This window comes from Colletotrichum higginsianum, chromosome 4 (assembly GCF_001672515.1).
Source record: "Colletotrichum higginsianum IMI 349063 chromosome 4, whole genome shotgun sequence".
NCBI lineage: Eukaryota > Fungi > Ascomycota > Sordariomycetes > Glomerellales > Glomerellaceae > Colletotrichum > Colletotrichum higginsianum.
The window spans coordinates 4,536,757-4,549,798 of record NC_030957.1 but is presented as its reverse complement, the minus strand read 5'-3'; the positions used below and the strand labels follow the sequence as shown (position 1 = coordinate 4,549,798).

Sequence of the window (13,042 nt, the reverse complement as noted above, 5' to 3'; positions counted from 1 at the left end):
GGTAGGTCTTGGCTTGTGATGCACAGCCAGCATAGAAGCAGCATAACCCAATTGCCAAGGCACTTTTTCAAGTGCGCAGGGTACCCGTGCTTAGATCAGATTGATAGCAAAGACAAAAACAAAACATATCTGACAACGATACGGCGTCTCTGAAGAAGAATGACACCAAGGCTGCGTTTCTACCGTGTTTCCCCCACATTGCGTACCTGTGCGACCTCAAAAGGGACCGCCTTGGCTACATACCTTAGTAGACCGCCCGGTATCAATCGGGTACCTGGAAATTTGGCCAACTGCCTGCCGCCGGCTGACCTCCGAGGTCCGTCCACCAGAAGCACGGTCCATTGCCTACCTAGGTAACTTTTGATTGGTGACGGCAAGACGGAGTAGCGGCGATATTAACGGCGATAGGATGCCGATCATAACACTTCGCTCCTATAGCAGGCAACTGACTGCAGATTAAGTTTTGAAACAAAATAAAACGAGCTGATGAAGGTCAAGCGTCAAGCGTAACCCTCGCTCTCGTGGGGCAGAAGGAAATTAGTTGACTACGGAAGGTGTAGTTGTCCCTATATCATACGGATGAGCCGTTTAAAAGCAATAACCTAAACTGCGAGACAAAAGGTAGAGCGTTGAGCCTGGAGATTTGGATATACATGGCTCACTGGGGCTCCGCTACATACTAGAGGGGCGTAAGAAGATCCGTTAGGGATTCCCTCAGCTGGACTTCCATGTACTGATACTGGTAGCTGGGAAATTGCCGTCAAAACGTTACTCAGCCTAAGTCGCCCTTGGCATCCTTTGGCTACACGTGGGACGGAGTGCCATCATGTTTAGCTGAGTGTCAGATCAAAGTTCAAGGCGTTTATTCATTCGCCATCGAATATGTGGGTTACGTTACACGGACAGATAGACTATGCGACCATGATCTACCAACAATTGGAGACAATTTTGCATAGTAGTTCGAATCAGGCAATCTTGACACGAGTTCCCATCACGTTGCACCTCCACTCTGCGCCTGCTCGCCCATCACGCCATATACAGCCGGAAGTGACGACGCTCTGGAGTTACTACCAATCTGCCAAAACCTTTTATGTGGGAAATATTTACTGATTAGTCTCTTCAGCGTCCGCAGTCTCTTGTATATGCATGCCTCCAGATACTTAAGCTTGATGAGTTCCCAACGTCTCTTCCGACAAGAACGAATCGACGAACACTCAATACCCGATCAAACATAATGGCTTTACTACTTGCCGCCACACCATTCCTCATAGCTGGGGCCTGGCGGGGCACGCTGATGATTCCCAATGAGGTTTACGGCGAGAGCCCTACGCCCGCCTGCCCCCCGTTCCAAGGCAACTTTTCCATCAACCAGTTCCAGCTGTACCCCGAAAACGCCGAGTTCGACCCTAGCACGTGCCTTCTCTACGTGTCGTAAGCCATCTCCTCCTGCAAAGTCGTAGGAGTGCTCACCTGGACTAACGAGAACACACAAAAAAACAGAAACCTCTACAACGGCACGCTGGGCGTGTTCGACCCCTACAAGGACGCGCTGGTCGAGGTCGTCGAGTTCCCCGGCATCTCCCACACCCCCGGCACCCACCTCTCCGGCATCGACATCAACAAGCGGACGGGTCTCATCTCCATCCTGGCCAACGCGGGAGCCGCCTTTGAGAAGCAGCCGGCGGGCTCCGACGTCTCGGGCGACAACACCGTCATGCTCTACAACCCCAAGTCGAAGGAAGTCATCTACAGGGCCAACCTCACGGAAACCACGCACGGCCAGTACGGCGGTTTCGCGGACCTCGAGCAGGACCCCTTCGGCAACGTCTACGTCAACGGCAAGTTCCCGGGGAGCATCCTGAAGGTGGACAAGTTCGACGGGTCGGCCCCGCCCAAGGTGTCGGAGTGGTTCCTCAGCCAGCCGCGGGAGACCTGCACCCCCGGCTTCGGAGGCATGGCGGCGCATGAGTGGACCCTCCTCACGCACGACAACAGCAACGGGCAGCTTCTCAAGTTCGACCTGCGGGCCCCGAAGGGAACGCCCGTCGTCATCCCGGTGACCCCCGAATGCGCGTTCAAGGACTCCACCGCCAGCTATCTGCCCCCCAAGTACCGGGGCACCGTCCTCCTGATCGCGGGCGGGCCCGGCGTCAGGGTGCTGAGGAGCAAGGACGGCAAGTGGGACGCCGCGGAGTACCTCGGGACCGTGGACAAGTGCCTGTTCGGCGTGCCGGAGAACCACTTGGCCACCGCGACGGTCCAGGTGGGCGACGGGCTGAACCTGGTCGTGCTGCCCAAGGGCGATCAGCTGGTCCCCGGCACGCTGGCAGGGAACAGAACCGAGTTCCCGTTTTACGACATCACAGATCATGTGGAGGCGCTGCTGTAGTGTAAGATTTGTACAAAAGATAGTCTCAACGGGAGACAGCGAGAGAGCGTCGTGGTGATGACGGCGGCGGCGGTGGTAGTGGAAGGGACATGTAAACACAAAAATGTAACAGTAAACTAAGGCGGGAGAGTTGGTTTGCGAGATGGCTCTGTTATGACGACACACAATCAGTTTATTTTGTAGACACACCGTCAAGCTGATAGAAGGTTGCCTCCTGTTGTTACCACTTTCGTAGTTTGATTCAACCTGCTTGTTTCGAGAACTGATACTGAAAATAACAAAGCCCATCGACGGAGAGAGTACCGAAGGGGGCTTTGTAACACGAACACAATTGGACAAAAACATCGCCATCCAACAAACGCCCCGATTTGGATAACTGGCCTCGGACGCAGCGCTTTTTTAAAACTGCGTAATCCCCTCTTTTCCCCGTGCAGCGCTTGCGAAGCGCCGCGCCCGGCCCCCGGCAATCATATCACTTCACGCACAAAAGTCGGACAAGGGGGACCTGCGACTCTGGGGAATCCCGCTCAGAGACAATCATCATTCCATACAACTTGTCTGCTGCCCTCGTAGTACGATAGTTTCCATCACATCCTCACACTAGGCAGAATACAAACAAGAAAGCTTCGTCACAGGATGTCCTCCCCGATCCGTAAAGTGGCAGTCATTGGCGTAAGTGCAGCAGCCCTCATCCCGGCATCATCGGTTCACGGACTGACGCTTCCCTCCCCTTCCTCCCTCTCAAGGCAACTGGCCAAATGGGGTCCGAAATAGTCAAGGCCCTCCTTCAGTCCGGAATGTCCGTGACGGCCATCCAGCGGGCCGGGTCCGACAAGGTGGCTCACCAGGGAGCCACGTCCGTCAAGCTCGACACGGATGACGTCAACGATCTCGCCTCCGCGTTCAAAGGGCACGACGCCGTCATCTCGGCGGCGCCGGACCCCATCGTCCTCGCGGAGCAGAAGCCCTGGATCGACGCCGCGCTCGCCGCCGGGGTGAGGCGCATCATCCCCTCCGAGTACAGCACCAACCTTGAGTCGCCCTTCGCCGAGGGCCTCCCCATCGTCGCCGACAAGGTGCGGACGCGGCGCTACCTCGCCGAGCGCATAGCCGAGGCCGGCGGCACGTCGAGCTGGACGAGCGTCAACAACGGCCCCTTCCTCGAGATGGTCCTGTCCTTCGGCGGGCTGGGCCCGGACTTCCGGACCGGGACGGCCAGGCTCCACGACGGCGGCGACAACCCGATCGGGGCGACGAGGCCGTCGGACGTCGCCGCCACGATCGCCAAGATCCTGCGCGACGAGAACGGGCTGTACCGAGAGGCGGAGAACAAGTCCGTGTACATCCACTCGGCGGCCGTCAGCGAGAGGCAGTTGACCAGGCTGGGCGAGAAGGTCACGGGCCGGACCTTTGCGGTTGAGAACCACGACGTGGAGGCGCTCTACCAGGACGCAAAGGCCAGGCTCGAGAGGGGCGATTCGTCCGCCATGATGCAGTTCTACTACCAGATGATGTACGGCAAGGGGTACGGAGGCAGCGAGAGCTTCCGGGAGATGAGCTGGAACGACAAGGTCGGGCTCGAGACCATGAGCGAGAAGGAGCTGGAGCTCGTGATCCGCGAGGTCGCCCAGAAGACGGGAATGACGAAGTAACCAAAAGGGAAGAGAGGGGGAGAGAGAGAGAGGCGATCGTATTGTATAACAGTCTTTTCTAAATCGAAAACACCACGCACGCACGTCTTTTCACGTTCTTGATATCCATGAAACCTTGCGCCATCCACAAGCCAGACCAGACAGAAAGACAGACAGACGGACAGTAATGCTACACTCAAAGCTTCGAACGGCCCCTCCAGGCGTTGCCCATCTCGTCCTTGTACGTGGCGAGCTCGTTCCTCTTGCTGTCACCGCCGTGGCTGACCTGCACGGGCTCGTCGAACAGCGACTTGTCGCGCTTCTCCCGCCTCTGGCCGGCCTCGACGTACTCGCGCTCGCCCTCGCCGACGTACAGCTGGCGGGGCCGCCAGATCTTGACGCCACCCTTCTGCAGCATCTGCTGCCTCCAGTGGGCCAGCCAGCCGACGCAGCGGGGGACGGCGAACAGGACGGGGTAGAAGTCGAGCGGGAAGCCCATGGCCTGGTAGATGAGGCCCGAGTAGAAGTCGACGTTGGGGTACAGGTTGCGCTTCGTCATGAACTCGCTCTCGCGCGCGTACCTGGCGAGCTCGAGCGCCGTGTCGAGGAGCTGGTTCCGGCCCGTGACGGCGAAGACCTCCTCGGCCAGCTTGCGGATGGCGGTCGAGCGCGGGTCGACGTTCTTGTAGACGCGGTGGCCGAAGCCGACGAGCACGCGCTCCCGCTTCTCGACCTTCTGCATGAAGGCCGGCACGTTCTCGGGGCTGCCAATCTCCATGAGCATGCGGATGGCGCTCTCGCTGGCGCCGCCGTGGCTGGGGCCGTACAGCGCGGCGCAGCCGGCCGAGACGACGCTGTAGGGGTCGACGAGGCTCGAGCCGACCTGCAGCACCGTCGCCGTCGAGCAGTTGACCTCGTGGTCGGCGTGGATGATGAAGAGGGCGTCGAGGGCGCGCTCCAGCACCGGGTGAGGCTGGTACTCGTGCCCGCTCAGGTGGTCGAGCAGGTACAGGAAGTTGCCCGTGTAGCTGAGCCCCTGGGCGGGGCGGTTGAAGGGCCGGCCCTGGCGCATGCGGTACGAGGCGGCGGCCAGCGTGGGCGCCTTGCCGATGATGCGCAGGATCTGCTTGTCGAGCATCTTGAGGGCGTGCATGTCGCCCGAGGCGGCGTCGGTGTACAGCTTCTGGCCCTGCAGACTCGGGTTCGACTCCGGGGCGAAGGCGCCGAGCGAGGAGAAGGAGGCCTGCAGCATGGCCATGGGGTGGGTGTCGTAGCGGAACGACTTGAACATGCCCTCGATGTCGCTGTGGATGTAGGTGTGGTGCATGATCTCGTCCTGCCAGCGGCTGTACTGGGACGACGTGGGCAGCTCGCCGTAGATGAGCAGGAAGGCCGACTCGAGAAAATGAGACTTGTCGACGAGCTGCTGGATGGGGTAGCCGCGGTAGCGGAGTATGCCCTCCAGGCCGTTGATGTAGGTGATGTTGCTCTGGACGACGGCCGTGTTCATGTAGGCCGGGTCGTAGACGCGGAGGCCCTGGTCCGTCTCATCCTCGGGACGGTCATTGCCGCGCGCCGCCTTGATCTTCTTGATGTCCGTCGCCAGGACCGAGTTGTTCTTGATGGGCAGCTCGTACGAGCTGCCGGTGCGGTTGTCCACGACGGTGAGCGTCTGGCGCGGCGCGCTGGTGGCGCCGCGTGCCGCGTTTTTGGCCACGGTAACCATGTCTGAGGATCAAGATGAGTGATGAAGAGATGGAAAGGAAGACCAATGCAGATGTGGAGTTTCCCCGTCCGGAAGTGGGATGATGACGGATGGCGGGAGGGGGGGGGGATAAACGGGGGTTGGGGTTGTGAAGGGCGACGACGGCTTTGAATAGAAGAATTAGACGTGGTGGCGCACCGGACGAATGGAATATCAGATGCTCCTTCTCTATCTTCCACTCTCTCTCACTCTCTCACTCTCTCCAATGGCGTGTATGCGTGGATGTGTATGTGAGCGTGTATGCGAATGTGTGTGTGTGTGTTTCCGGTTTCCCGCAAAGCAGCTGAAAGCAACAAACGCGCCGAGACGAGTCGGTTGACGTCGGGAGGTCCGGCAAAGCTGACCGAGTGCCGAGGTTCTTTTCGCAGCTCTCCACGCAGCCTCCGCAGATCCCCAGATCAGTGGGCGACGCTAGCTGCATTTGCACATGCTAGAACGTAGAAGGGGGATCGCCGTCTGCTGCGCTTGACCTGAACGGGCACTTAACGTCCGTTAGGAGTGGGCTTCCGCCCATCAAGGTTAAGTGAAGAAGCTTCGTGTCAAGTTGCCAACATGTTGACTGCCCTTGACCACGTTCGCCATGATCAAGCTCTCTGGAATGCTCTATGTGTCTAGAACCCCTAAGCATGCCGCAAGTTGTCTCTTGAATGCTTGGCAACATAGTTCAGGCCCACTAAGTTAACCCTGACCTGTCACCTACACAGTATGATGTATATGATAGGACCTCTTGTGAGAAACGGATTGGTTGAGTTTGTTCGCAATGAACGCTTCAAGAAGGGAAAGAACCAACTTCCTCAATTACGGCCAACTACCCCTCCGCGTGACTGACTGTCAAGACCTGCTATGTCAACAACCCTCAAACAGACTCGGCGACAACAATCAATGTTCACTCGTAACATCATCTCACGAGGAGTACCTGGATGTAGCAATGCCAGCTGAGTCCGCTCATCTTCGACCAAATGCTTGTCTAAACCTTTCAGTTGTCTTTACAAGTTCAACGGTTGGAGAAATCTCTCGAAATGCTGTACGGAATCCGCACATTTTCAAGCACAAGGCGGTGCACGCCTTGGCATCCTGGGTTCCAAAACCTTATGGGCGGCCCACGAAGAGTGGATGCGTCCCACTTGTATAACCGTGCGAACATGGCGCCGAAGCATCGTATTCTTTGTCCGTTCCCCGTAGAAATGGCTAAAGATGGAAAACAATCAGCCTCCCCTCCCCCTGTCCTTGACGATGAAGATAGGCCTGTCAGTTCCATCCTGTGTATCAGAACGCAACGGACAACTTCTGAAAAGGACTGCAATCTACCACCCCACACACCCGCGCCATCTTGCTATCTTCGTTCCCGTCGTAGCAAGGTTCGTCCGGACGGAGTTAACGCGACGGGCTAACTGTGATTATCAATCCGGTGATCGCCCGGCCGCCGGTCGAGCTCAACTCCTCCCGGCAACTGCGGGAGGGAAAGGGAAAACCCGTAGTTCCATCTGATTGTGGGATGGACTTCCGCGGGGAGGCGACAACCTACAGCAATCGGTGATTTGGACGGATTACAAACATGAGTGAAACTGGGAATCTCATCGCCGTTCTTCCATGTGTTTAAATAATCCCACATTTCCCTGCACATCACTCCTGGAAGCGCTCTCCCTCCCCCAGATCTCTTCCCACCGTGTTACCACCGCAACTTCAGTCCCAAAAGCCAAAGAAGCATCGCAAATCCCACTCGACACAAACAGACAAACAAAAAAACACATTTGCCGAGTCTCGTCATGTCCTCCAGCCAGACCTACCTGATCTCCGGCGCCAACCGCGGCATCGGGAGGGGCTTCGTCGCCGCCCTCCTCCAACGGCCCTCGACAACCGTCATCGCCGGCGTCCGCGACCCCTCGAGCCCCGTCTCCCAGTCGCTGACCAGCCTCCCCAAGGCGGAGGGCTCGGCGCTCATCCTGGTCAAGATCGACGTCAGCGCCGCCTCGGACGCCGCCGCCGCCGTCTCCAGCCTGCAGAAGGACCACGGCATCGCAGCGGTCGACGTCGTCATCGCCAACGCCGGCGTCGCCTCCCCCAACGGCCGGACCATCGACATCGTGCCCGAGACGGCTCTGCAACTCTTCGCCGTCAACGCCGTCGGGCCCGTCACCCTCGTCAGCGCGACGGCGCCGCTCCTGAGGGCCAGCACGAGGGAGGGCGGCCCCGTCTTCATGGGCGTCTCGTCGTCCCTGGCGAGCATCGGGGCTCAGGCGTCAATTTACGAGGCCTTCGCCGCCAACGTCGCTCCGTACGGCGCCAGCAAGTCGGCCCTGAACTGGTTCGTCCAGAGGCTGCACCTCGAGGAGCCGTGGCTGACCAGCTTCGCCTGCCACCCCGGCGTCGTCCGCACGGACATGAATAGCAGCATGGGCGACGACGTTTTGGAGTCCATCGGGGCTATTAGCGTGGAGGAGAGCGTCGGGAGCATGATAGCTTTGCTCGATACGGCCAGCAGGAAAACCACAGGCGGATCGTTCAAGAGCTACGACGGTTCTACTCTGCCGTGGTAGAGCAATGTCTTGGGATTCAGGTGTGTCTCTCGTTGATCAGGCGTCGTCGGACCGAGTAAGTCTGTACGAGCTGTCAACATGTTCACGCACCTTCGCGTACTTGCCTCGGAGAGTTTGACAGTTCTCTTACAAGGCATTGGTGTATATATATGTGTATAGATACATTTCTGGAGTAACATTGCACACTACCTAAAGATCATACTTCTAGAAACTGGCCCTGATGGACTGATGCCCCCTGCTGTAAATCTTTTCGTGCGTGACATGCGTAGATTGTTTGGCTGTCATCGTACTGGTCGGTCCTCTTGATTTCTCTACAAAGCCGTCGATCAATCGCGGATGGCCAACTGGTCATGTTGAAGTGTTGCTTGTCTCGGTGTCATGTCTCGTAGAGTTCTTCAATAGACCCATGATTGCCTGGCTGTCTTACTACCAGAACGTCGCGGTCAACTCACTCCTGATCCGGTGCCACGCAGAGGCTGGATCGTTCAAAGACTCCGACTCCTTTTGTCCCTTCACCCCATGCCAGTGAGCATTCAGATGACCATAAGACAATTAGACAGGGTCGTCACCGCCGTGTTTTCGGGCGGATCTTGCGGCTTCCTTTCCGTTTAACCGTCTGATTCTAAGAGCCCCAGAACCGTCTCCAAGGCGCCCGGATTGCTCAATTTGATCATTCGGATGACCATGCTCGACATGCCAGAGAAGGTTGTTCAAGCCCTGAGACCCCAAGTATCAGTTCTAGGGAGCAAGTTGAACGTCCAAGCTGTGTTGTCTCAAGATAGCATTACTCTTGCGACACCTCCCCCGAAACATATTGAGTAGTTACAGGCGAGAGAAGGGGGTCTTCCAGTGGCCGCTGAAGCCTAAATAAGGTGCTCTTGCCTAAAACAAGGCTAAGACGACCGAGCCACAGGCGCCACAGGACTCCTGATAACTGTAACTAATTCCCCCGGCGCGAGCCCTCCAATTGGCCAGCCATGGCCAGCCCATGTTGTCATCTCTGAAGCTCTCCCGCCTCGGGACAAGCGAGACCCATGATCCTGATATTTAGCAGACAAAAAAAAAAAAAAAAAGCCCACCCCCCCTGGTTCGATAAGAGAACACAACAAGACCTTTGAAGATAGATACCCCAATTCAACCTTCCGATATCCTTCGCCGATCGCCTCCTGACCGACCCGACAGAGACAACAAAAGCCAGTCGAGCCGGAAACCTTGGGACCTCTCGCGCATACCGTACCCGTACCTTGGAACACGAAAAGCGTCAAGCGCTCCTTGAGGACACGTCTTATCCAACGACGACCCGGTCGTCCAAGCTGCGATCGATAGCTTCCCCCCGGCCCCTCCGTCCTCGACCACAACAAGGAGGTCTACTCTCGACCCGAACACTCGTTCCCTCCCCTCCTACAACACCACATAACACCCCGACACAATGATCCGTTCAACGCAAATAGCAAGGCTCGACGGTACGCACCCCCGCGGTCTCCCCCCCCTCCCCTTCTCCTCGTATCGTCTCCCCCGTACGGATGGACTAACACCCTTTACGCAGGCCTGATGCTCTGCGCCTCCGTCGACGACGAGCAACAAGAAGCCGCCCTCTCCGAGGTCAAGTCGCAAATCAAACAGGTCCTCCGCAAGCTCACGCGCAACTCGGAACCGCAAGCCAGCATCGAAAGCGGCGCCTACAACATCAAGTCCGTACTCCTCCCGCCGGCGTGCCATCGCATCCCCCTTCCACCCTCCCCTTTTAAAAACGACCCTAGCTAACCAGGCCCGTCGACGACCTCCAGCTACCTCATCGACTCGGACATCACCTTCATCTGCATCACGGAACGCTCCTACCCGCGCAAGCTCGCCTTCACCTACCTCTCCGACCTCGCCCGCGAGTTCACGACGACCTACCCGCCCGCCCAACTCCACTCCCCGTCCCTGCGGCCCTACGCCTTCATGGAGTTCGACACCTTCATCTCCCGCACAAAGGCCACCTACTCGGACGCCCGCGCCGCCCAGAACCTCGACAAGCTCAACGACGAGCTCCGCGACGTCACCAAGGTCATGACCAAGAACATTGAGGACCTGCTCTACCGCGGCGACTCGCTCGAGCGCATGGGCGAGCTCAGCTCCCGCCTGCGCGACGACAGCAAGAAGTACAGGCGCGCCGCCGTCCGCATCAACTGGGAGCTGCTGCTGAAGCAGTACGGCCCCCTCGGTGCCCTGGCCTTCATCGTCATCGTCTTCTTCTGGTGGCGTTTCTTCTAATTCGGTCGTCCACCAGCTAAAGGGGGGGGGGGGGGGGAGGGGCCAACGGAACCCCCGTTTCCAGGAGCCTTCTGATCTTCAAGGAGACTTTTTTTTCTTTCTTTCTCTGTCATCATGTTTCCAAGAGACAGGCGTTGCGCGTGCACTGGTTGTATATTCCTCTCTCTCCCTCTCTTTGTTCATGTAAATCAATTCGAGTCACGAAGCCGTCTTTCCAGACGGCTAGCCACGAGGAAGACGCCGAGGCGCCATAAAACACGGGAGGTGTTTCTTGTTTTTTGCGAAATAGTGTTATTTTCTTGAGTCTTAATGTGGAACACGATCCAACACTAGTAGACTTGCGGTATCTATGCCTCTGATGAGTCTCTCTAGACTGGACGGTGGTGACCGTGGTGTCATCTCAGTCCTTGTGTCTGACATGGCCCCTTCTGCGGTATCAAGAAATAGGAATGGAAAAAGAAAAAAGGCGTATAACCCAGGAATAATCTCATGCGTCGTAGTGCGGATGAACGAATCCAGCCCCTCTTTGTAAAAAAGAATTCCCCAACTCCTCGCCCATGTCAAAAAGACGATACGTAAATGTACATGTATACACAAACGAATCACCGTGTTGCGCCGCCATAAACCGCTGTCGAATTTCAGTCGTGTCACATCACCAGACACTCCTTGGCCGCCTTGGGTAGGGGTACGGCCGGTATTGAGGCCGCCGTGTGTTGCCACTCAAGGTGCTCCTGGAATGCCTGGAGATCCTCGAACCCAGAATCGTCGAGCGGATCCCGCAGGTCATCGTCATCGTCGCCATCCTCGGCATAAGGAGCCTCGTCGCAAAAGGGGCAGAGGAGGCGGGCGACCCAGTCCCCCTGATACGGCGCCATGTGGTTCGCTATCGCTAGGGGCGCGAACACAACCGTCTTCTCCTGTCGTCGTTTTGATGCTGTGAACCCCGTCGCCTGCCAATAGGGCATCTGTGTCGTCGGCGAAATAGGCGGCAAGGGGCTGGTGCTGGACTCCTCGGCGGCGCGGAGCGATGGCATGCTCTCCAGGTCTTCCCACACCAGGTGTCCGTCGCAAAAGTCGCATACAAAGGCAATGCCCCCGTCTCCGAAGCGCTCAAATTTACCAATGGTGTTGCAAGCTACCACCTCCTCCACGTGTCGCCGGTGGTGCTCCTCTTCGTTCAAGGCGGGCCGGTTCCGCCATTCTCGCTGTTTTCTGTAGACTAGAAAGGCACCTAGGCATCTAGCGGACGTCTCTTGTTCCGCGGCGAATATCCTTCTTGCAGCGCGGCACTGTGCGCGATGAAGCTCGCGGCGCAACTCAGTCGTGTCCCGGGCCCATACGGGGTTGATGGGCCCTCCTATCCTGGCCCAGTCCTTGAAGTTGGCGACGTGAAGCTCGAATTTGGAACGCAATACTTGTAACTCGGCGATTGAATGGGCTAGATAGAGAAAGAGAGATAGACAAGCAGTCAGCATGGGTCGTGGGCAATTGTGCAATGCACAGGCTAGGCGAGATTTGGCGGGGAGCCAGTTGACAGGCAAAGGGTAGAGAGAGGCCTCCGCTCTATCGCGGGGTTCCGTAGAACCTCGGACATGGCGATTTCTAGACGTCTGGATCGAGAATGGCGGGAATGCTGGCCTACTCACGTTTTCGATCGTTCATGTAATAGCGTTGGCCGTTGACGAGGACCGACAGCTCCTGAAAGTCCTTCTTGGCATCGTCGAGGGCGTCGTCGAGCAGGCGCAACTGCTCATGTTCGTCAGGTCCCCATTGGCGCTTATCGGCGAGCTGGAGGATTCGCAGGCCATCACTGATGAGTGTCGCAATGGCAGCCAGAAGGGACCCGACGGTAGGGCTGCTCATGATTCGGGAAACCCCTTCCGTGGTCTCCTCGAAAGAAAACTTTTCGAGGGGATTCGTCGGGCTAGGTCGAGAGGGTAGAGAAAGAGGTTCGCGCGACGGACAACACACGGCAGTTCTATCGAGGGAGGAGGGGTGACGGACGGGCTTCCTCGGTTTTTAGCGGATGCCGTGCGGCGGGCGCCCCAATAACAAACCGCCTTGAGCGCCCCTTTGCAGCACTGGAGAACTGAGAAGGGGGGGCCGCAAAATGTCCCGAATGGGGCAGAAACCGAAAGAGTCAATTGAGGGACAGCGGGCGCGGGCACGCGGGCGGCACGGCCACCCCGTCCGAACCTGGGTTTTGTATGTACTTGAAGTCTTGTAGCTTACGTTGCCTGTAAAGCGAAGGTTCGGCTCCCTCCCTCTCTCCCACAAGTGGCCGGCGGACCGTGGAGCGTCGGGATGCGGTGCCGGGGGGGCCCTGACTGTACGAATACCTAATGGGGAGCGGACGATGAAAGACGTCAGTCAGAGGTCAGGCACATGTGTGCTGTGGAACTCCCACGGTCCACAGTGTACGAGGCGGCGTGGACCTCGAACCCCCGTCGATCGAACCGAAAGT

General features: G+C 57.7%; 6 protein-coding genes across 6 annotated transcripts; 4 read left to right on the top strand and 2 right to left on the bottom strand.

Annotated features, from left to right (window-relative positions):
* Positions 1-1,234: 1,234 nt before the first annotated feature.
* CH63R_06687 (TRI14 protein) lies at positions 1,235-2,389 on the top strand (the record flags this gene model as incomplete). Its single annotated transcript, XM_018301662.1, has 2 exons — positions 1,235-1,431; positions 1,501-2,389. 2 exons carry the CDS (start codon positions 1,235-1,237, stop codon positions 2,387-2,389), a joined length of 1,086 nt encoding a protein of 361 aa, XP_018159512.1.
* Positions 2,390-3,025: 636 nt separating this feature from the next.
* CH63R_06686 (Oxidoreductase) lies at positions 3,026-4,041 on the top strand (the record flags this gene model as incomplete). The annotated part of the gene is made up of 2 exons (XM_018301661.1): positions 3,026-3,061; positions 3,136-4,041. 2 exons carry the CDS (start codon positions 3,026-3,028, stop codon positions 4,039-4,041), a joined length of 942 nt encoding a protein of 313 aa, XP_018159511.1.
* A 175-nt stretch (positions 4,042-4,216) lies between these two features.
* On the bottom strand, positions 4,217-5,746 carry CH63R_06685 (Citrate synthase; the record flags this gene model as incomplete). The annotated part of the gene is made up of 1 exon (XM_018301660.1): positions 4,217-5,746. One exon carries the CDS (start codon positions 5,744-5,746, stop codon positions 4,217-4,219), a length of 1,530 nt encoding a protein of 509 aa, XP_018159510.1.
* Positions 5,747-7,551: 1,805 nt separating this feature from the next.
* On the top strand, positions 7,552-8,322 carry CH63R_06684 (Aflatoxin biosynthesis ketoreductase nor-1; the record flags this gene model as incomplete). The annotated part of the gene is made up of 1 exon (XM_018301659.1): positions 7,552-8,322. The coding sequence occupies one exon, from the start codon at positions 7,552-7,554 to the stop codon at positions 8,320-8,322; it is 771 nt and encodes a 256-aa protein (XP_018159509.1).
* A 1,429-nt stretch (positions 8,323-9,751) lies between these two features.
* CH63R_06683 (Transporter sec22) lies at positions 9,752-10,578 on the top strand (the record flags this gene model as incomplete). The annotated part of the gene is made up of 3 exons (XM_018301658.1): positions 9,752-9,785; positions 9,869-10,013; positions 10,110-10,578. The coding sequence occupies 3 exons, from the start codon at positions 9,752-9,754 to the stop codon at positions 10,576-10,578; spliced, it is 648 nt and encodes a 215-aa protein (XP_018159508.1).
* A 647-nt stretch (positions 10,579-11,225) lies between these two features.
* Positions 11,226-12,441, bottom strand: CH63R_06682 (uncharacterized protein; the record flags this gene model as incomplete). Its single annotated transcript, XM_018301657.1, has 2 exons — positions 11,226-12,016; positions 12,225-12,441. 2 exons carry the CDS (start codon positions 12,439-12,441, stop codon positions 11,226-11,228), a joined length of 1,008 nt encoding a protein of 335 aa, XP_018159507.1.
* Between the last annotated feature and the right edge of the window lie 601 nt (positions 12,442-13,042).